This window comes from Oncorhynchus masou, chromosome 25 (genome assembly GCF_036934945.1).
Source record: "Oncorhynchus masou masou isolate Uvic2021 chromosome 25, UVic_Omas_1.1, whole genome shotgun sequence".
Lineage (NCBI taxonomy): Eukaryota > Metazoa > Chordata > Actinopteri > Salmoniformes > Salmonidae > Oncorhynchus > Oncorhynchus masou.
This window is the reverse complement of record NC_088236.1, coordinates 25,039,475-25,063,290: the sequence shown is the minus strand read 5'-3', so window position 1 is coordinate 25,063,290 and position 23,816 is coordinate 25,039,475. Positions and strand designations below refer to the sequence as shown.

At 45.6% G+C, this 23,816-nt stretch overlaps 1 protein-coding gene across 5 annotated transcripts in view; it reads right to left on the bottom strand.

The window, feature by feature from the left end:
* Positions 1-23,816, bottom strand: part of LOC135513947 (solute carrier family 23 member 2-like) — a 71,287-nt gene that overhangs the window by 26,064 nt on the left and 21,407 nt on the right. The window contains exon 2 of one of the 5 annotated variants that reach the window (XM_064936982.1): positions 1,206-1,254. The exons of the other annotated variants lie outside the window; for them this stretch is intronic. Within the exon in view, the coding sequence (XP_064793054.1) occupies positions 1,206-1,254 (49 nt within the window). The remainder of the gene's footprint in view (positions 1-1,205; positions 1,255-23,816) is intronic. 5 annotated transcript variants of the gene reach the window in all.

The following is a 23,816-nucleotide window of genomic DNA, read 5'->3' as shown; positions in this document are numbered from 1 at the left end:
ACTGTGGATAGACCTGATACTGGGATGGGCCTGGGAGACACCGAAGGAGTTCCAAATGGCACCCTGTTCCATATACACTGCACTACTTTTGACCAGAGCTCTATGGGCCCTGCTCAAACGTAGTGCACTATAAAGAGAATAAGGTGTAACTTGGGACGCAGCCCCAGATGTATACACTCATACAGTATGCTGTCAGGTATCGATGAGAAACAGGGCAGAGGATGGAGGATGATGGAAGAGAAAGAGAGAGGGGCAAGGTGGAAAGGAGAACAGAGTCGACAGGTACAATAGGTGAGCAGAGAGAGGGAAGGATGGAGGAGGAGATTGAGGGATAAACTGAGGAGGGAAAGAGGGACGAGGGTGAGAAAGGGATAAAAGCGGGAGGAAGAGGGAGGTCAGTTTGTTGGTCTCAGGCGTTGTGTTATTTCTGGTGTCATGTCAACTCCATTTTATGTAAGACAATGCCTTGGGCTCAGTCTAGCCCTGTGACTAGTCCCGGTCTCACCCCTACTCCAACAAGACCTTTGGCTGTGTCTATCCCTGCATGTTATCTTTCACTATCTTTCTAAACTTGTACAAGGCCTTCTGTCAGACTTAACCTTCCTCTCAACAGCTTTAAAAATGACAGATTAAACCTACTCTCCAGAGAACATTTTAGTCTAGGAGTAAGCAAAGTCCAACTCCAGTCTCCTTTCCAATTTATCACCAAAAGGCACATCTCAATACGTGGCCCAGGAGTCCTCTGATATGACACAAATGGGGAGGTGGTTGGGACTTTCCTCTTTTGTTCTCAATGACAGAGGGCACCATCAGACACCAACGCTTTGAATGGCCTACTCCATGAAGTTTGTACTTGTCAAAAAAAATATATTTTTACCCTTAAGTGTGTGCAAATTACTGTATTTATCCTGGGGATATTGTTATTCCACAGGAAAAGTAAATAAATAAAAAAAAAATTTTTTTTTGCCGGAGTGAGTCTTCAATCTAGTTCTGAGAAACCAGCCCTGAGCTTCCCCCTTTCCCCAACTTCATTATACCCCAACCCTTCTCCCATCCTCCCCCCTCCCTACTTCCTTCATGTGGAGTGTTGGATAATGTGTGAAGTACCTAGTTGACATCACCCTCACCCCTGTCCTGCCCCCCCCCCTCCTGTTTTCTAACCCCCCTCATCCCTGGTCAGTGTTAAATGTTGGTAAGTGAAGTACCTAGTTGACACATCCCATCGCTCCTGTCGAGCTGGGCAGCGGGGTGCATCTGTGTGGAAGGGGTGAAAGAGGGAGAGGAGGGGGCAGGTGGGAGAAGCGAGAGAGAGAGAGAGCGAGAGAGAGAGAGAGCGAGGGGGCAGGTGAGGGGTAAGGGGGCAAGATAGTTGTTAATGTGACAGCCAACATTCATTAACCGCTCATCAGTTTAGGTAATTCATGAGATTGATTGGTTTCTATCCTCTGTCCCTCCCTCTCCAGCTATAGACCTATCACACAGGCACACCTTTTTGTGACATGGAAATAATATGTCCTAACAGGCTGTCTGTCCTACAGTGGCAGTCTGTCCCATAGTAAACTACAGTGGTGTATGTAGTTGTCCCATAGTGGTATTTGTGAGACACTGTGGCCTAACACAGCTCTGTTTCCCCCGTGTGCAAGCCATGGAGGTGGAGGAGAGTGTTGACAACATTCCATCCACCTGCTCCTCTGTGTGGTAGCACATCACTCCCCAACTTGTGTGAGGGAGAGTGAGTGAGAGTTAATTCAGTGTTCATTCATGTCAGAGAGGAAGAGGCGAAGCCAGAGCATTTGCTCTGCCCAAAATCTGTCCGCATGAGATCAGCTCTTTTGGTCTATGGAAGTCTATGGAGAGAGTAGAATTACATGAGGCTTATATGATAAACAGAAGTTTTGTAATGTTTAGGCTGTTACAAAAGTACTGATAAGTGGATGCACATGGCATTCCGGCAACTACTTAGTTGTGCCTGTTGTTCATACGCGTATCTGTCCTCTCATTGACTAGAATGTCTCACCTGATCCACCTGCCTTCAATCATTGAGGACATGAATTTCAATTGTTAGTGCGGTCACTTGGCTATCTTGTCGACATAATAGATCATCTTTGTTCATGTCGTCTTATTAGGTGACAAAAGCACATTGTGTGAGTAGTTATTTTAATGTCAGCAATAGTCACAAAAGAATGTGGTGTGTGAGTGTGTTTACGGTCAGTTATAAGACTCCTCGGTCATTGCAGCTCTACAGCAACAGAAGTGAAATGAACAATCAAAACTTTACAGAAGCACCTAGAATAACTTCAACCTTCACCCAGAGTGATAGTCCTATGACTACGATTAATAGGAAGGAACAAGATGACGGTCCTTAAACAACCAAAGGACAACTTCTTTATAAACAAAAGTACATACTCTGAGGATTAGAATGTGTAGAGAGAGGGGGATAGACATAAATAGAAAGAGAGGAGAGAGAAAAATAGACAGGAAGGAGTAAAACTCAAAAAACAGGAAGTACCCGTGCTAAGGTCTATTCAAAGCTGGTCTGATCAATCGGAATCAATCTTGAAGCATGGTCTTGATCACGCGTACTGGGATATGTTCCGGGTAGCCTCAGAATAACATTGACGTATATACAGACACGGTGACAGAGTTAATCAGGAAGTGTATAGGGGATGTTTTTCCCAATGTGACTACTAAAACCTACCTAAAGCAGAAACTGTGGATAGATGGCAGCATTCGCACAAATCTGAAAGCGCAAACAACCACATTTAACAACAGCAAGGTGACTGGGAATATGGTCGAATACAAACAGTGTAGTTAGTCCCTCCGTAAGGCAATCAAACAGGCAAAATATCAGTACAGACACAAAGGAGTCACAATTCAACAGCTCAGGCACGAGATGTATGTGTCAGGGTCTACAGACAATCACAGACTACAAAGGGAAAACCAGAAATGTTGCGGACACTGACGTCTTGCTCCCAGACAAGCTAAAACGCCTGCTTTGAGGATAAGTGTCACCGACACGGCCCGCTCCCAAGGACTGTGGGCTCTCCTTCTCCGTGGCCGATGTGACCAAGGCGTGTTAACCCTCGCAAGGCTGCTGGCCCAGATGGCATCTCTAGCCGCATCCTCAGAGCATGCGCAGACCAGCTGGCTGAAGTGTTTACAGACATATTCCATCTCTCCCTATCCCAGTCTGCTGTCCCCACTTTCTTCAAGATGGCCACTATTGTTCCTGTACCCAAGAAAGCAAAGGTAACTGAACTAAATGACTATTAATCCGTAGCACTTACTTCTGTCATCATGAAGTGCTTTGAAAGGCTGGTTAAGGATAAATCACCCCTACCTTACCTGACACCGTAGAACCACTTCAATTTGCATACGGCCCCAATAGATCCACAGACAAAGCAAATCGCCATCACACTGCACAATTCCATTTGGACAAGAGGAATACCTATGCAAGAATGGTGTTCATTGACTATAGCTCAGCCTTCAACAGCCCTGGTTCTGAACCCCGACCTGTGCAACTGGGTACTAGACATCCTGATGGGCCGCACCCAGATGGTGAAAGTAGGAAACAACACCTCCACTTTGCTGATCCTCAACACCGGGGCCCCCCAAGGGTGCGTGCTCAGCCCCTTCCTGGACTCCCTGGTCACCCATGACTGCATATCAACGGGGCCACAGTGGAGAAGGTGACAAGCTTCAAGTTCCTTGGTGAAAACACCACTGAATCTGAAAAAAAGGTCCACCAACTCAGGTGAAGAAGAGGCAACAGCAACTCTTCAACCTCAGGAGGCTGAAGAAATTCGGGTTGGCCCCCCAAGACACTCAAACTTTTACAAATGCACAATTGAGAGTATCCTGTCAGACTGTATCACCGCCTGGTATGGCAACTGCACCACCTGCAAACGCAGGGCTCTCCAGAGGGTGGTGCACACTGCCTGCCCTCCAGGACACCTACAGCACCGATGTCACAGGAAGGCCAAAAAGATCATCAAGGACATCATCCACCCGAGCCATGGCCTGTTCACCCCACTACCCATCCAGAAGGCGAGGTCAGTACAGGGGCATCAAAGCTGGGACATCTTAAAACCTCTTAAGGATCGGCCCATTTTTTTTCCTTCCAATTTTCGCCTAAAATGGCATACCCAAATCTAACTGTCGCTCAGGCCCTGAAGCAAGGATATGCATATTCTTGGTACCATTTGAAAGGAAGTTTTGAAGTACGTGGAAATGTGAAAGGAATGTAGGAGAATAACACATTAGATCTGGTAAAAGATAATACAAAGAAAAAAATCATTTTTTGGTATTTTTTTTGTACCATCATCTTTGAAATGCAAGAGAAAGGCCATAATGTATTATCTAAATTGCAACAGGGCTAGAATTTTGGCCACTAGATGACTGCAGTGTATGTGCAAAGCTTAGGTTGATCCAATGAACCATTGCATTTCTGTTCAAAATGTTGTATCAAGACTGCCCAAATGTGCCTAATTTCTTTATTAATAACTTTGTTCAAAACTGTGCACTCTCCTCAAACTATAGCATGGTATTCTTTCACTGTAATAACTACTGTAAATTGGATAATGCAGTTAGATTAACAAGAATTTAAGCTTTCTGCCAATATCAGATATGTTCTTGTTACATACAACCTCATGCTAATCGCATTAACCTACATTAGCTCAACCGTCCCGCAGGGAACCCACCGATCCTGAAGACGATTTAAGGCCATCAGACTGTTAAATAGATACCACCTGGTTACTCAACCCTGCACCTTAGAGGCTGATGCCCTATATACATAGATAAGGAATCACTGGTCACTTTAATAATGTTTACATACTGCTTTTCTCATCTCATATGTATGTACTGTACTCTTTTCTAGTGTATTTTAAAGTCAATGTCACTCCAACATTGCTCATCCTAATGTTTATATATTTCTTAATTCCATTCTTTTACTTTTAGATTTGTGTCCATTGTTGTGAATTGTTAGATACTACTGCACTGATGAAGCTAGGAACACAAGCATTTCGCTACACCCGCAAATACAGTTGAAGTCAGACATTTACATCCACTTAGGTTGGAGTCATTAAAACTCATTTTTCAAACCACTCCACAAATGTCTTGTTTTAACGAACTATAGTTTTGGCAAGTCGGTTAGGACATCTACTTTGTGCATGACACAAGTAATTTTTCCAACAATTGTTTACAGATTATTTCACTGTATCACAATTCCAGTGGGTCAAAAGTTTACATACACTAAGGTGACTGTGCCTTTAAACAGCTTGGAAAATTCCAGAAAATTATGGTCATGGCTTTAGAAGCTTCTGATAAGATAATTGACATCATTTGAGTCAATTGGAGGTGTACATGTGGATGTATTTCAAGGCCTACCTTAAACTTAGTGCCTCTTTGCTTGACATCATGGGAAAATAAAAAGAAATAAGCCAAGACCTCACAAAAAAAATTGTAGACCTCCACAAGTCCGGTTCATCCTTGGGAGTAATTTCCAAACGCCTGAAGGTACCACGATCATCTGTACAAACAATAGTATGCAAGTATAAACACCATGGGACCACGCAACCGTCATACTGCTCAGGAAGGAGACGCGTTCGGTCTCCTAGAGATGAATGTACGTTGGTGTGAAAAGTGCAAATCAATCCCAAAACAACAGCAAAGGACCGTGTGAAGATGCTGGAGGAAACAGGTACAGAAGTATCTATATCCACAGTATATCCACAGTAAAACGAGTCCTATATCGATATAACCTGAAAGGCCGCTCAGCAAGGAAGAAGCCACTGCTCTAAAATCTCAATTTAAAAAAGCCAGACAAATATCCTCTCGTCTGATGAAACAGAACTGTTTGGCCATAATGACCATCGTTATGTTTAGAGGAAAAACGGGGAGGCTTGCAAGCCGAAGAACACCATCCCAACCATGAAGCACGGGGGTGGCAGCATCATGTTGTGGGGGGGTGCTTCGCGGCAGGAGGGACTGATCCACTTCACAAAATAGATGGCATGAGGATGGAAAATTATGTGGATATATTGAAGCAACATCTCAAGACATCAGTCAGGAAGTTAAAGCTTGGTTGCAAATGTGTCTTCCAAATGGACAATGAGTCCAAAGATTACTTCAATATTGTCAAGGTATTGGAGTGGCCATCAAAGCTCTGACCTCACCCCTATAGAAAATTTAGGGCAGAACTGAAAAAGTGTGTGTGAGCTAGGAGGCCTACAAACCAGAGTCAGTTACACCAGCTCTGTCAGGAGGAATGGGCCAAAATTCACCCAATTTATTGTGGGAAGCTTGTAGAAGGCTACCCGAAAAGTTTGACCCAAGTTAAACAATTTAAAGGCAATGCTACCAAATACTAATTAGGTGTATGTAAACTTCTGACCCACTGAGAATGTGATGAAAGAAATAAAATCACTGTACTTTTATTCTGACATTTCACATTCTTAAAATAAAAGTTGTTCCGGTTCCGGGTTGGAGCGAGCGGTCGCATCTACACTTAAGTCCGCAGGTAGTATAACTTTTCATTACATTTTCATTACATTTCATTATAGTACAACGGTTTGATTTGTCTAATCTTAGCAATTTCTTCTTAGCTAGCTACATAGCCGTCTTTGTATCAAAGATAATTGCGTAATTATCGTATTTCGTCGTCCTAACGTAGTCTACACTGCTATCTGCCCAGCAGCTAGCTATCGTCCACCGTCTACTAGCACTGTAGAAACTATTACACTCAACTGAACGACTCGATTAGTGTAGTGTTAGCTAGCTACTTAGTTGTCTTTGCTGTCTTCGTATCCAAGACAATTGTGTAGTCTAGAGCGATTTTCTAGGTTAGCTAGCCAGCTATTGTCGTTCTTTTAACGTAACGTTACGTATCAACACTGCTAGCTAGCCAGCTAGCCCCCGAATAGCAGCACTGTAGAAACTATTACACTCGACGGAACGACTTGATTAGTGTAGTGTCAACAACGCAGCCACTGCCAGCTAGCCTACAAAGTCAACAACGCACCCACTGCCAGCTAGCCTACTCCAGCAGTACTGTATCATTTCAATAATTTTAGTCAATAAGATTCTTGCTACGTAAGCTTAACTTTCTGAACATTCGAGACGTGTAGTCCACTTGTCATTCCAATCTCCTTTGCATTAGCGTAGCCTCTTCTGTAGCCTGTCAACTATGTGTTTATCTATCCCTGTTCTCTCCTCTCTGCACAGACCATACAAACGCTCCACACCGCGTGGCCGCGGCCACCCTAATCTGGTGGTCCCAGCACGCACGACCCACGTGGAGTTCCAGGTCTCCGGTAGCCTCTGGAACTGCCGATCTGCGGCCAACAAGGCAGAGCTCATCTCAGCCTATGCCTCCCTCCAGTCCCTCGACTTCTTGGCACTGACGGAAACATGGATCACCACAGATAACACTGCTACTCCTACTGCTCTCTCTTCGTCCGCCCACGTGTTCTCGCACACCCCGAGAGCTTCTGGTCAGCGGGGTGGTGGCACCGGGATCCTCATCTCTCCCAAGTGGTCATTCTCTCTTTCTCCCCTTACCCATCTGTCTATCGCCTCCTTTGAATTCCATGCTGTCACAGTTACCAGCCCTTTCAAGCTTAACATCCTTATCATTTATCGCCCTCCAGGTTCCCTCGGCGAGTTCATCAATGAGCTTGATGCCTTGATAAGCTCCTTTCCTGAGGACGGCTCACCTCTCACAGTCCTGGGCGACTTTAACCTCCCCAAGTCTACCTTTGACTCATTCCTCTCTGCCTCCTTCTTTCCACTCCTCTCCTCTTTTGACCTCACCCTCTCACCTTCCCCCCCTACTCACAAGGCAGGCAATACGCTCGACCTCATCTTTACTAGATGCTGTTCTTCCACTAACCTCATTGCAACTCCCCTCCAAGTCTCCGACCACTACCTTGTATCCTTTTCCCTCTCGCTCTCATCCAACACTTCCCACACTGCCCCTACTCGGATGGTATCGCGCCGTCCCAACCTTCGCTCTCTCTCCCCCGCTACTCTCTCCTCTTCCATCCTATCATCTCTTCCCTCTGCTCATACCTTCTCCAACCTATCTCCTGATTCTGCCTCCTCAACCCTCCTCTCTTCCCTTTCTGCATCCTTTGACTCTCTATGTCCCCTATCCTCCAGGCCGGCTCGGTCCTCCCCTCCCGCTCCGTGGCTCGACGACTCATTGCGAGCTCACAGAACAGTGCTCCGGGCAGCCGAGCGGAAATGGAGGAAAACTCGCCTCCCTGCGGACCTGGCATCCTTTCACTCCCTCCTCTCTACATTTTCCTCCTCTGTCTCTGCTGCTAAAGCCACTTTCTTCCACTCTAAATTCCAAGCATCTGCCTCTAACCCTAGGAAGCTCTTTGCCACCTTCTCCTCCCTCCTGAATCCTCCTCCCCCTCCCACCCCCTCCTCCCTCTCTGCAGATGACTTTTGTCAACCATTTTGAAAAGAAGGTCGACGACATCCGATCCTCGTTTGCTAAGTCAAACGACACCGCTGGTTCTGCTCACACTGCCCTACCCTGTGCTCTGACCTCTTTCTCCCCTCTCTCTCCAGATGAAATCTCGCTTCTTGTGACGGCCGGCCGCCCAACAACCTGCCCGCTTGACCCTATCCCCTCCTCTCTTCTCCAGACCATTTCCGGAGACCTTCTCCCTTACCTCACCTCGCTCATCAACTCATCCCTGACCGCTGGCTACGTCCCTTCCGTCTTCAAGAGAGCGAGAGTTGCACCCCTTCTGAAAAAACCTACACTCGATCCCTCCGATGTCAACAACTACAGACCAGTATCCCTTCTTTCTTTTCTCTCCAAAACTCTTGAACGTGCCGTCCTTGGCCAGCTCTCTCGCTATCTCTCTCAGAATGACCTTCTTGATCCAAATCAGTCAGGTTTCAAGACTAGTCATTCAACTGAGACTGCTCTTCTCTGTATCACGGAGGCGCTCCGCACTGCTAAATCTAACTCTCTCTCCTCTGCTCTCATCCTTCTAGACCTATCGGCTGCCTTCGATACTGTGAACCATCAGATCCTCCTCTCCGAGTTGGGCATCTCCGGCGCGGCCCACGCTTGGATTGCGTCCTACCTGACAGGTCGCTCCTACCAGGTGGCGTGGCGAGAATCTGTCTCCTCGCCACGCGCTCTCACCACTGGTGTCCCCCAGGGCTCTGTTCTAGGCCCTCTCCTATTCTCGCTATACACCAAGTCACTTGGCTCTGTCATAACCTCACATGGTCTCTCCTATCATTGCTATGCAGACGACACACAATTAATCTTCTCCTTTCCCCCTTCTGATGACCAGGTGGCGAATCGCATCTCTGCATGTCTGGCAGACATATCAGTGTGGATGACGGATCACCACCTCAAGCTGAACCTCGGCAAGACGGAGCTGCTCTTCCTCCCGGGGAAGGACTGCCCGTTCCATGATCTCGCCATCACGGTTGACAACTCCATTGTGTCCTTCTCCCAGAGCGCTAAGAACCTTGGCGTGATCCTGGACAACACCCTGTCGTTCTCAACTAACATCAAGGCGGTGGCCCGTTCCTGTAGGTTCATGCTCTACAACATCCGCAGAGTACGACCCTGCCTCACACAGGAAGCGGCGCAGGTCCTAATCCAGGCACTTGTCATCTCCCGTCTGGATTACTGCAACTCGCTGTTGGCTGGGCTCCCTGCCTGTGCCATTAAACCCCTACAACTCATCCAGAACGCCGCAGCCCGTCTGGTGTTCAACCTTCCCAAGTTCTCTCACGTCACCCCGCTCCTCCTCTCTCTCCACTGGCTTCCAGTTGAAGCTCGCATCCGCTACAAGACCATGGTGCTTGCCTACGGAGCTGTGAGGGGAACGGCACCGCAGTACCTCCAGGCTCTGATCAGGCCCTACACCCAAACAAGGGCACTGCGTTCATCCACCTCTGGCCTGCTCGCCTCCCTACCACTGAGGAAGTACAGTTCCCGCTCAGCCCAGTCAAAACTGTTCGCTGCTCTGGCCCCCCAATGGTGGAACAAACTCCCTCACGACGCCAGGACAGCGGAGTCAATCACCACCTTCCGGAGACACCTGAAACCCCACCTCTTCAAGGAATACCTAGGATAGGATAAAGTAATCATTCTCACCCCCCCTTAAATGATTTAGATGCACTATTGTAAAGTGGCTGTTCCACTGGATGTCTGAAGGTGAATTCACCAATTTTATAAGTCGCTCTGGATAAGAGCGTCTGCTAAATGACTTAAATGTAAATGTGATCTTAACTGACCTCAGACAAGGAATTTTTATTAGGATTCAAGTCAGGAATTGTGAAAAACTGAGTTTAAATGTATTTGACTAAGGTGTATGTAAACTTCAGACTTCAACTGTATGTGTATGTGACCAGTAATGATTTTGAAGAGACATTTGTATTGCTAACTACCCAGAATACCCTGGGTTGACAGTGCTGGCTCCATCACCACGGTAACCTGGACTGTGTTACACTGATGTAAGATTCCACTGGAGGAGGAAAACAATCCCTGCCAACCAGATGTGTGTGTCTATTAGAGCTGGGCGATATGGACAAAAATTCCTATCGTGATACATATCCTGAATTGATGCAATAACGAGAAATAGAACAATAAGTTTATAACATTACGTTTTTTAATGATCTTTTAAAACTACTAGTTTGATGGTTGTAGCCATCAGTTGTCACATTTTTTTTTTTTTTAAGTATCACTCATACTAGCAAATGTATTTAATTTCAAACTTTACATTTCTTTAGTATAGGCTACTTATTGTAATGAACGATATCAGCAAAATGCCTGCGATAAGTGATTGATATAGTCGGTGTCGATAATTTTTGGATTATCGCCCCCAGCACTAGTGTGTGTGTCCCAGTCCACCAGATGCGTGTCCAGAGTTAAGCATGGCCAATACTTCACAAGAAAGATACATCTGTGCACACCTCTTGGTATCAATACTTTATTATTGAAGTTAGGCAGCTGACAATACACTGTTGTATCATGGCACATTCAGAGATAGATACCAAATGCGATCTCATCGCTTCAAATACTAATCAAGGGTTTAGTGATTAGTTGAATCAGGTGAGCAAAAACATTCAACGACTGGCTGGAGGTTTATAAAAAATGGATTGGAAAAGACTTATACAGTAGCAAGAAAAAGAGAACCTTTTGGAATTACCTGGATTTCTGCATAAATTGGTCATAAAAATTGATCTGTTCTTCACCTAAGTCACAACAGACAGTGTGCTTAAACTAATACCACACAAGTTATTGTATTTTTGTCTATATTGAATGCATATTTACCAATTTATGCAGAAATTCAGGTAATTCCAAAGGGTTCATATACTTTTTCTTGCCACTGTATGCTTATATGGAAAGAGAGACGGAGGGATTTCTATTCTATCAGCTGAAAGGTCTCAAAGATGTCATGACCTCATAATCTGGTGTCATTATAATCTACACATTAAAAGACTGGGAAGCAGCCATGCACTCCTGAGTCCCTCAAAATATATTTGATTATTATTAACTTTGGCATGAGAACTCAGGGAATGGAGAGGACTCAGAAATATCATCCAGCGTCTCCACTTAAACAGGTTGAAATCTCCTCCCACACAGGCTTGCAGGCACGCACACACGGCATCCCTCAAATCCTCACATACAGACACAAATGGGCCCTGGCTGTGTTTTTGTCTAGGCCAGAAATACATAATGCTGACTCACTTATGCTTTCTGTCTACACTGGCAGATCACGCTTCCGTTAAGTCTTAACCCCTACACCAGGGGTTCAAACTTTTTCACTCAGGGCCCACATCCAGCATTGGCGAACATCTCGTGCACCCCCTGCATGCGCCTCATCTATTTCTATGAGCACAAGCATTGTTTATTTTATTTAACAAGCATTCTTCATGACAAACTGGCACACCCCTCGTTGGTGGAGAGAATTTTGGCATTTTAAAGCTTATTTCCTGCACATTTTCTTGCAATTCCATACATTTTGCAACATCTAATGTGTATTAATGTGATATGAGTGAGAAAAATAAATATTTTCGGCCTAAAAAATGTTAGCCGACATGGGCTAGTTGATCTGGACATTTGACAAGTTATAAATAGCTCTATGGTATGCAATGACTAAGATGACAAGAGGAACTGATGACGCACTACCAAATATCGAAATTGCACATTCTACTATTACAACATTCAAGAGTAAATTTAAAGCCGGACTGATAAACCTTTGGCACTCCCTCCTTGCCAACCCCTCCCGCCACAGTTTGGGAACCACTGCCCCAAACACTTACTTAGATTATGGAACTCCACATTGTCTGTCGCAGACAGGGCATGTTAAGTCACCTATGAAAGGCAGAGCCTTTTATTTATAAAGGGTGAAGGATCAATAGGGCATTGGCCTGGAGAGGTCAGAGGCCACCGAACCATGCTGGGGTGTGTATGTATGTGTTGTGTAATGGATGGGGGCTGTCCTTTCGCTTTCTGTCAGCTTCAAAGCTTCAAAACCCACAACACCCTATACCCACAGCGCCACCACCACTGAGCTCCCAGTGAAAACAGAATTGCTGTGGCAGGCTTCACCAGCAACAAGAGACAGACAATAGAAGACACTGCCACCTGCTCCAGAAAAGCATGGGCACACTTCTCCTTCTCAGGAATCATTTAACACCCATTCCTTTTAGCAACAGAAACACACAGTTTGAATTAAACAAGAGTCAAGACTACTACACTTTTTGTATGTACTGCTGGTGGAGACACTCAATGCTCTTAACCTTTGAGATACAGAACAGAGGCAAGACGGCCAACTCTCCTTTGTTGAAAATTCTAACAAATCTACATGCAAGCAGTTGTAGAGAATAGCAGCGTGACAGAGTGGCATTGTGACACCTCCACACTTACAGGGGAGAAGAGCTATTGGCTGTAAATCCCTCTGGTCCTTTCCATTACAGTAGCTGGTGTTGCTGTTTTACTAGTTGACTCTGTCGGGGGGGGGGGGGGGGCAGTATTTAACCACAATAGACCCCGACTGTCACCGACTCAGAGTCTGGGAATGAAAGAATACCAACACCCCAGGAAAGCCTATTAAACTATGTTAATGCTCCACTGCTATACAGCCCATCACAAAGAGCTTAAATACTAATAAAACATGACTTGGTTTAAACCATCTATACAGTACACCTGCAACAAAAGGCGTTAAATACTAAAGAAAGACAGCGGGCAGAAAGGGTGTGTGTGTGTGTGTGTGTGTGTGTTGTGACAGAGCAGCTATCCATGGAATCCAAGCCCATATAGTACAGTACACATTAGGGCTATAAATCAATAATTAGAGGTAATTACTTCCCTCAATAACGATATAAAAACATTTAGATACATTTTTAATAATGTCGATATAGAATAATAAGGTACAGCAGTCCATTTCACCTCTGACGCAGCAGGAACGTGTGGAGAAGTGACTGTGCGTGGAGAGGTATACGCCCACTAAGAACCACTTAGCACCTCGAGTGATTGAGTAGCCACTATTAACCATGAAAAATGAGTGATGTAGGTGAAAAGTGGCAATGATAGCCATGGAGAAGGACCAGCTTCCAACAAAGAAATTACTGATAAAAAGGGTTCAACGGTTTCAGTTATTTGGAAGTGGGTTGGCTTTTTGAAGTCCGACAAAGAGCAGAGCAATGTTCGGTGCAAATTGTGCCGTAGACCGGTGGCTACCAAGTCTGGTATTACGACAAACCTGTTTCACCATCTGAAGCAAAATCCCTCTTTGGAACATGCAGAAAGTTTGAGTTAGCTCCACGGTATTGATAAATGCCTCTCAAGCACCAGTCAATCTAGGGATGTTTGCACAAAGCAGTCAACACTGACAGCGTATATGCCCTACGAACAAACATTCAAAAAGACACCATAATGCTATTATGCATTGCATTGCTAAGGACATGCTACCAATTAACACAGTCGAAAAGAAAGGTTTCAAGAGGCTTATCAATTTACCCCTGAGATAAGGCGGAGCTTTACCTAGCATGGACTTGTAGATGACCTGGAGCCAGTGGGTCTGGCGACGAATATGTAGCGAGGGCCAGCCGACTAGAGCATACAAGTCGCAGTGGTGGGTGGTATAAGGTGCTTTAGTGACAAAACGGATGGCACTGTGATAAACTGCATCCAGTTTGCTGAGTAGAGTGTTGGAAGCAATTTTGTAGATGACATCGCCAAAGTCGAGGATCGGTAGGATAGTCAGTTTTACTAGGGTAAGTTTGGCGGCGTGTGTGAAGGAGGCTTTGTTGCGGAATAGAAAGCCGACTCTTGATTTGATTTTCGATTGGAGATGTTTGATATGAGTCTGGAAGGAGAGTTTACAGTCTAGCCAGACACCTAGGTACTTATAGATGTCCACATATTCAAGGTCGGAACCATCCAGGGTGGTGATGCTCGTCGGGCATGCGGGTGCAGGCAGCGATCGGTTGAAAAGCATGCATTTGGTTTTACTAGCGTTTAAGAGCAGTTGAAGGCCACGGAAGGAGTGTTGTATGGCATTGAAGCTTGTTTTGAGGTTAGATAGCACAGTGTCCAAGGACGGGCTGGAAGTATATAGAATGGTGTCGTCTGCGTAGAGGTGGATCAGGGAATCGCCCGCAGCTAGAGCAACATCATTGATATATACAGAGAAAAGAGTTGGCCCGAGAATTGAACCCTGTGGCACCCCCACAGAGACTGCCAGAGGACCGGACAGCATGCCCTCCGATTTGACCTACTGAACTCTGTCTGTAAAGTAATTGGTGAAGCAGGCAAGGCAGTCATCCGAAAAACCGAGGCTACTGAGTCTGCCGATAAGAATATGGTGATTGACAGAGTCGAAAGCCTTGGCAAGGTCGATGAAGACGGCTGCACAGTACTGTCTTTTATCGATGGCGGTTATGATATTGTTTAGTACCTTGAGTGTGGCTGAGGTGCACCCGTGACCGGCTCGGAAACCAGATTGCACAGCGGAGAAGGTACGGTGGGATTCGAGATGGTCAGTGACTTGTTTGTTGACTTGGCTTTCGAAGACCTTAGATAGGCAGGGCAGGATGGATATAGGTCTGTAACAGTTTGGGTCCAGGGTGTCTCCCCCTTTGAAGAGGGGGATGACTGCGGCAGCTTTTCAATCCTTGGGGGATCTCAGACGATATGAAAGAGGTTGAACAGGCTGGTAATAGGGGTTGCGACAATGGCGGCGGATAGTTTCAGAAATAGAGGGTCCAGATTGTCAAGCCCAGGTGATTTGTACGGGTCCAGGTTTTGCAGCTCTTTCAGAACATCTGCTATCTGGATTTGGGTAAAGGAGAACCTGGAGAGGCTTGGGCGAGGAGCTGCGGGGGGGGGGGGGGTGGAGCTGTTGGCCGAGGTTGGAGTAGCCAGGCGGAAGGCATGGCCAGCCGTTGAGAAATGCTTGTTGAAGTTTTCGATAATCATGGATTTATCGGTGGTGACCGTGCTACCTAGCCTCAGTGCAGTGGGCAGCTGGGAGGAGGTGCTCTTGTTCTCCATGGACTTCACAGTGTCCCAGAACTTTTTGGAGTTGGAGCTACAGGATGCAAACTTCTGCCTGAAGAAGCTGGCCTTAGCTTTCCTGACTGACTGCGTGTATTGGTTCCTGACTTCCCTGAACAGTTGCATATCGCAGGGACTATTCGATGTTATTGCAGTCCGCCACAGGATGTTTGTACATTTGCACATAAAGGGATTATTGCGATCTTAACATTTTATAAAAATCTTGATTCCTCTTAGAAACAGTGGGTAGAGACAAACTGGTGATCGAGCAATTGAGTGTGTTAGAAACTGGTAGGTGCCTTTTCCTATTCGTGGAAAAAGAAGAGACCGAGCTGTTGCTCAAAAAGCACACAACCTATCACAGCACAAGTTGGTGACAGAGTCACCTACCAGGTGGGGATCACTCCAAAAGACGGTGCAAAGAGTACTGGAACAGGAGAAAGCCATTTCACAGGTCTTGTCCAGTGACAAGAAGATCTGGCACTCAGCTCCCACCTACACAGATGCTCTGTCTGGTGAGTCTTATGTCAGTGCTACACCTGTTCAATAGAGGTCATGAAACCTGATGGTGAAACAGAGCTCACCCAAATAATCAAAACGATAGTCCATAACTGTCTGAATGAGAAATGTGATGACCAAGCCACAGATGACCTCCTGGACAAAGCCTCATTGGTCGACCTTCGGTTTAAAACACATTACTTCAAAGAAGAGAAGGTAGGCCACATAAAAGCAGGAGCTGTCTCAGAGACGGTCAATGAGGGACATGAAAACCCAAACCCAGCACAGGGAGACGGTGCTGCTGTTTCATCACAACTGCCAGCTAAAAAGAGAGAAAGTCACTGGGCAGTTTTAGTCAAAAAGCCATGCTCCACCACAGGTCTTACTGAAATCCAGCTGGTAGAAAAGTTACTCAGCTGCTACCTTCAGTCTCCTAATGCTGACAGTGAAACCAATCCACTGGAATGGTGGAAGATCCAACCAAAAAATAACTTTCCCCAAAGTCAGTCACCTGGCAAAGCGCTACCTGTGCATTCCTGTGACCAGCTCCACCTCAGAGCGTGTTCTTAGCACAGGTGGCTGTAGTATTATTTAAAATAAGGACGCACAACAACAAGGTTCTAGCTCCAGAATGTTTACTAAACTAACCCTCGCATGTCATACATTAGGTACAAATACCCCCAAGGGACATCCTACTACATCTTCCGCTCTCACATGAACAAGAACTCAACGTGCACAGCCACTGAAGCATAACTGAAATGCAATTTGGAAACCAGTATTATTCTCTAACATGCTACTTCACATCCTGAAACAGTATGAAAGCATTAAAATCACACAGTATGAACATTAACTTAGGTACAGTCTCTTTTTGCTGGGTATGGTCCCCAACAGTATGTTCTCCTCACATAACAGTCTTTCAGCCACTCTGGTGGCTTCACATCCCTTCTTGGGCGCGCTTGTGGCTCTGAGCATTCTCTCTCCTTCACCCTCTTTTTGTGCATTTTCTGTGGCTTCAGTCCGTGTGGCTGGTAGATCTGGAAGAGCTCTGGAGGTGTGTTCTGTTCCCTTGTACCTCTGAGTTTGTGTCCACCACGTAGGAGCGTGGGGAATCCGCTTTCCTCAGCACTATTGCTGGTGTCTCCGAGTTTGTAATCCACACACGTTGACCTTCGGTCAGCTCTGGCCTCTCCGTAGTACAGCGTCTCCGATTAAAGTCTCCAGTTTGCGTTTGTTTAGGCCGTTTGTCCCTCTCACTGAAGGCCTTCCTGTTAGGCCATCGGGGTTTAAGCTGAGCCGGCGAGACAGGCAATGGGGAACACAGCATCCTGTCCATCAGGAGCTCGGCAGGCGACGGCCCATGATGCAGTGTAACTCTGTAAGCTAACAAAGCCCTGTTTGGATCCTTGTTCTTTTTCAGCAGTCCCTTGACTGTTTTCACAGCTCTCTCTGCCTCACCATTACTCTGTGCATGGTAGAGGCTACTGGTCACATGTGTGAAGTCATATTCTGCGGCAAAAGCAGAAAAGGAGCTCGCAGAGAACTGGGGACCGTTATCTGTGACCAGGACCTCAGAGACCAGGAAAATATTGACTTTGATCCATTAATAACACCAGCTGATGTGGTTATGGGTGTCTTTGCTATTTCAATGTATCTTGAATAGTAATCTACCACTAGCAGATAAGTAATTTTTCCAATAGAACATACCTTAACCTCTTACACTTATGGTGGCGCTATTTCATTTTTGGAAGAAAAACGTTCCCGTTTTAAACAAGATATTTTGTCACAAAAAGATGCTCGACTATGCATATAATTGCTACTGTTCGAAAGAAAACACTCTGACGTGTCCAGAAATACAAATATCTTCTCTGTGCGTGCCCTTTAACGTGAGCTTCAGGCAAAACCAAGATGACTTGGCATCCAGGAAATGACAAGGATTTTTGAGGCTCTGTCTTTTATGATCTCCTTATATGGCTGTGAACGCAAGAGGAATGAGTCTGCCCTTTCTGTCTTTTCCCCAAGGTGTCTGCAGCATTGTGACGTATTTGTAGGCAGATCGTTGGAAGATTGACCATAAGAGACCATATTTACCACGTGTCCGCCCGGTGTCCTGCGCCGAAATTGGTGCGCAAAAGTCACCTGCCAGTATTTTTCCATGGGGCACAGACAGAGAAGCAAGCTTCCAAGAACTGCATGTCAATGAAGAGATATGTGAAAAAACACCTTGAGGATTGATTCCAAACAACGTTTGCCATGTTTCGGTCGATATTACGTAGTTAATCCGGAAAACGTTTCACGTTGTAGGTGACTGCATTTTCGGTTCGTTTCGGTAGCCAGGCGCAATGTAGAAAACGGAACGATTTCTCCTACACACAGACGCTTTCAGGAAACACTGCGCATTTGGTATGTGGCTGGGAGTCTCCTCATTGAAAACATCAGAAGCTCTTCAAAGGTAAATGATTTTATTTATTTGGTTATCTGGCTTTTGTGAAAATGTTGCGTGCTACATGCTACACAAAATGCTATGCTAGCTTTGCATACTCTTACACAAATTAGTCAATTTCTATGGTTCAAAAGCATATTTTGAAAATCTGAGATGACAGTGTTGTTAAGAAAAGGCTAAGCTTGAGAGCAAACGCATTATTTTAATTTTATTTGCGATTTTCAGAAATCGTTAACGTTGCGTTATGCTAATGAGCCTGAGGCTTAGTCACAATCCCGGATCCGGGATGGGGAGTTTCAAGAGTTAACATACCTTGCCCCTACCTTTTGCCATGGCCGTTTTGGCAGCTCAATTGCGATCATTGCTCTGGATGACAAGGTTGACTTTTTGTACAGACCTCACACTGGGCCACCAAGCTTGGCAATCTGAGTACTCAGACCAAGCCACCACACCGACTGTTGAGCCCTCAGTCTGCATTTGGTTATCGCCATGTGTCCCTCATGCACCTGGTCTAGCATTTCTGGTAGTAGTCTCTGGGATAACTATCCGTAGTCCTTTCATGAGAAGGTCTCCATTACAGTGGAAGTCACTTTGGTGCACCCAATAGGGCTTCAGCAGCTCAGACAGTTCCTCCTGCCTGGGCCATCCCTTTTTGCACTGTCGGCAGATGGGGTCTCATTGTTGGTCCTCCTCAATCTGCTGCAGTTTGGTCTGAGATGCAGGTAGGCTGTCCCTTCTTGCATTAATGGACACCTGTACCTCACCCTCTAGACATTGCTCCTCCTCTGATAATGGACATTTAATTGGGGCCCTGGAGAGTGCATCTGCTGTGATCAGTGCCTTCCCTGGCACATACACCATCTTCTCGGTGAACCTCAGTAATCTGAGGCGGAAGCGCAGTACTCTGGGAGGCAAGTCGTCCAGTGCTTTTGTCCCGACCAGAGCCAACAGTGGTTTGTGCTCAGTCTCTGCTGTAAACTGCAGGCCAATAAGGTATTGGCTGAGCCTTTCACATGCCCAAGTGATAGCCAACGCCTCCTTCTCCACTTGAGCATACCTTTGCTCTGTGTCGGGAGCGTCGGGAGATGTTATTGGACGCCACTCCATGTTGTTCTGCATCTGTGTGAGGACCGCCCCTAGCCCAAACGATGATGCATCTGCTGATACCTTTGTCTTCGCGTGGGGACGGTACTGGGCCAGCACTCTCTGTGAGGCCAGGTCTCCTTTGATTTTGTCAAACGCCACCTGTTGCATGTGACCCCTGACCAGTCACTCTCTTTGGCTAATCTCTCAGGGGTTTGGTTGTATCAGAAAACTGTGGGAGGAACTTACCCAAATACAGTGGGGCAAAAAAGTATTTAGTCAACCACCAATTGTGCAAGTTCTCCCACTTAAAAAGATGAGGCCTGTAATTTTCATCATAGGTACACTTCAACTATGACAGACAAAATGAGAAGAAAAAAAATACAGAAAATCATATTGTAGGATTTCTAATGAATTTATTTGCAAATTATGGTGGAAAATAAGTATTTGGTCACCTACAAACAAGCAAGATTTCTGGCTCTCACAGACCTGTAACTTCTTTAAGAGGCTCCTCTGTCCTCCACTCGTTACCTGTATTAATGGCACCTGTTTGAACTTGTTATCAGTATAAAAGACACCTGTCCACAACCGCAAACAGTCACACTCCAAACTCCACTATGGCCAAGACCAAAGACCTGTCAAAGGACACAAGAAACAAAAATTGTAGACCTGCACCAGGCTGGGAAGACTGAATCTGCAATAGGTAAGCAGCTTGGTTTGAAGAAATCAACTGTGGGAGCAATTATTAGGCAATGGAAGTCATACAAGACCACTGATAATCTCCCTCGATCTGGGGCTACACGCAAGATCTCACCCCGTGGGGTCAAAATGATCACAAGAACGGTGAGCAAAAAATCCCAGAACCACACGGGGGGGACCTAGTGAATGACCTGCAGAGAGCTGGGACCAAAGTAACAAAGCCTACCATCAGTAACACACTACGCCGCCAGGGACTCAAATCCTGCAATGCCAGACGTGTCCCCCTGCTTAAGCCAGTACATGTCCAGGCCCATCTGAAGTTTGCTAGAGAGCATTTGGATGATCCAGAAGGAGATTGGGAGAATTTCATCTAACCATATGACACCAAAACTTTTTGGTAAAAACTCAACTCGTCATGTTTGGAGGACAAAGAATGCTGAGTTGCATCCAAAGAACACTATACCTACTGTGAAGCATTGGGGTGGAAACATCATACTTTGGGGCTGTTTTTCTTCAAAAGGGACCAGGACGACTGATCCGTGTAAAGGAAAGAATGAATGGGGCCATGTATCGTGACATTTTGAGTGAAAACCTCCTTCCATCAACAAGGGCATTGAAGATGAAACGTGGCTGGGTCTTTCAGCATGACAATGATCCCAAACACACCGCCCGTGCAACGAAGGACTGGCTTCGTAAGAAGCATTTCAAGGTCCTGGAGTCTCCAGATCCACCCCATAGAAAATCTTTGGAGGGAGTTGAAAGTCCGTGTTGCCCAGCAACAGCCCCAAAACATCACTGCTCTAGAGGAGATCTGCATGGAGGAATGGGCCAAAATACCAGCAGTGTGGTGAAAATCTTGTGAAGACTTACAGAAAACGTTTGACCTCTGTTATATACCCTTTGTTGGCAATGACAAAGTATTGAGATAAGTATTTGGACAATAACAAAAGTTTATTGTCCACCATCATTTGCAAATTATTTAATTAAAAATCCTACAATGTGATTTTCTGGATTTTTTTTCCCTAATTTTGTCTGTCATAGGTACACTTCAACTATGATGAAAATGATAGGCCTCATCTTTTTAAGTGGGAGAACTTGCACAATTGGTGGCTGACTAAATACTTTTTTGCCCCACTGTATACATTTAAAGTATTATATCGGCCGATTAAATCGGTATCGGCTTTTTTTTTTTGGTCCTCCAATAATTCGGTATCGGCGTTGAAAAATCATAATCGGTCGACCTCTACTAAGGTGGTCCTGACTTCAGCGCCATCACAGATATGCCCTTCTATTCCAGCTGCACTGATTTTGTGTCCCAAGAACAAGACGCCGGACTGTGCAAAAGTGCATTTTTCATTGAGTGTCAGGGCAGTCTCCTGGAGTCGGGTCAGAACTGCTGTGAGCCTTACCTCATGTTCTGCTCTGTCCCTTCCGCACACGAGCACATCGTCCGCATGGACTATGACGCCACTCAGCCCCTCCAACAACTGGGACAATGCTCAGGACCGGGAAAAGATTCCAAATGTTAAAACAGTAACGGCCAAAAGGTGTTATAAACGCTGTGAGCGCCCTACTCCTAGAGCAGCGGTATCTGCCAGAAACCTGAGCGGGCATCCAGCTTTGTGAAGACTTGTGAGCAATCCAACTGAGCCAGTGACTGCTCCACTGATGGTAAGATGTGTCTCTCTACAGAGTGCCTCATTCAAGTTAGTAATGTTCACACAGATCCTTATTTCCCCATTGGCTTTTGGGACTACTACCATCCCTGCACACCAGTCTGTGGGACTCTATTTTTTACACTGCCCCAATTTCCTCCATCCTCCCCAACTCTTCCTTTACTCTGGCCAATAAAGGGATAGGCACATGGCAGGGTGTGGTAAGGGCATAGGAGACAGCATCCTCTTTCAGGTGGATTTTGTAGTCACCTATCCTTCCTAGACCAGAAAACACATTTGGGAATTTATTTTTGAAAACCTCACCTGGGTCCTACAGTTTGCTCACTCTCTCAATGAGTTGCATTGCTTCAATTGCTGGCAGCCCCAGCAACAGTCTGGCTAGAGAGAGTCAATGACAAAGACAGGCTGGATGGTACTTTTGTCTTTACTCTCCAGTTTAAATCACCAACTGCTGGTAATATCTTATTACTGTGCCCGTACAGTGTTTGTTTGTTTGTAGAGAGCAAAGGGCCATCTCTGTTATAGCTATACAGCCTAGTTGGGATAGCTGTCACTGCTGCCCCAGTGTCTAGTTTAAATGACACAACCTTCCCATTGAGTTTAATGTCTGAATGCTAGCCAGCATTGTTTTCCCTTACTTCTGCCAGAAAGATGCTGTCCTGCTGTCTTTTTACTGTCTCACTCTGCCTAACCTGGTTTCCAGCTTTGGACAAGGTAAACTGGGAATCCAACTAACTTTTCAGAAAGTTTCTTATTCCAACTACAATCCGATCTCGGAACAGCTCTTCCCTGAGCGCGCCAAACTGATAATGTTCTGCTAGTTTGAACAACTGTGATAAAACTGTCGGTGGTTTCACCCTGCTCCTTTTTCCGCATATTAAACCTAGCTCTCTCAAATATTATGTTGCGTCTCCCTACAAAATGCGTTTCAAAACAGTCTTTAACAGCACTGTAGTTAGTTTCTTTTCCTCAGTCAAAGTTGAAGCATTTAATATATCCTCAGCTTCATCACCCATAAAGTAGATCAGTGAAATGCCTCATTTTTCACGTTTAAGCCTGATGCTACCCTGTACCTTTTCAAAGCATCTGATCCATTTCGGCCAGTTTTGAATGTCCATACAATCACAATTCTCCAGGGGACTAATGCGAAAACCGTCAGCACAAGCCACTGGCCTGTCCGTGATTGCACCAGAGCCCGTTGAACTTGGAGTCGCACACCCTGAAATCCCGCCAGCTTCTTCCCCTTGCAACATGTTGCTTAGCAGTAACTTAGTCCATGCTCGTTAGCTAGAAAAATAATGATATGCTCTGTTTTATCTCCAACACTGTGCCCTCCCTGCTTTGAAACAGCCTGAATGTATGATTTACTTGGTATGTCCTTCACGTTTGTGAATTTTAAAACCACTGACACCATGTATTATCTAAAATAAGGACAACGAGGTTCTAGCTCCAGCATGTTGTTTACTAATCTAACCCCTGTAGGGGTATCCGTACATAGGTACGGATACCCCCACGGGACATAGTGACATGCCATAGGGCAGCTTTAAAGCCAGAGACCGTAGACACTTGTCTTTCTTGCTTGTAACACAACACCACCCTAACAAACTGATGTGCCATTAGGCTAAGAGTTATAATGCATATTGACTTGCACTATTTTATTTCTTTCTGATGACTAAGGGTTTACAGCTTTAAAAAAAAAGTTTAAATGGTATTTGTGCGTTCTACTTTGGTTTGTTCAGGCATTCTTGAGTCTGAAGCAGATATGCACCTTTTTACATACATACATAACTACACGATAATTTATATGCCATATCGCCCAGCCCAAGTACACACACTAAGCCCACCTCACTGCTCACTCCAAGCACTGACACAGCGG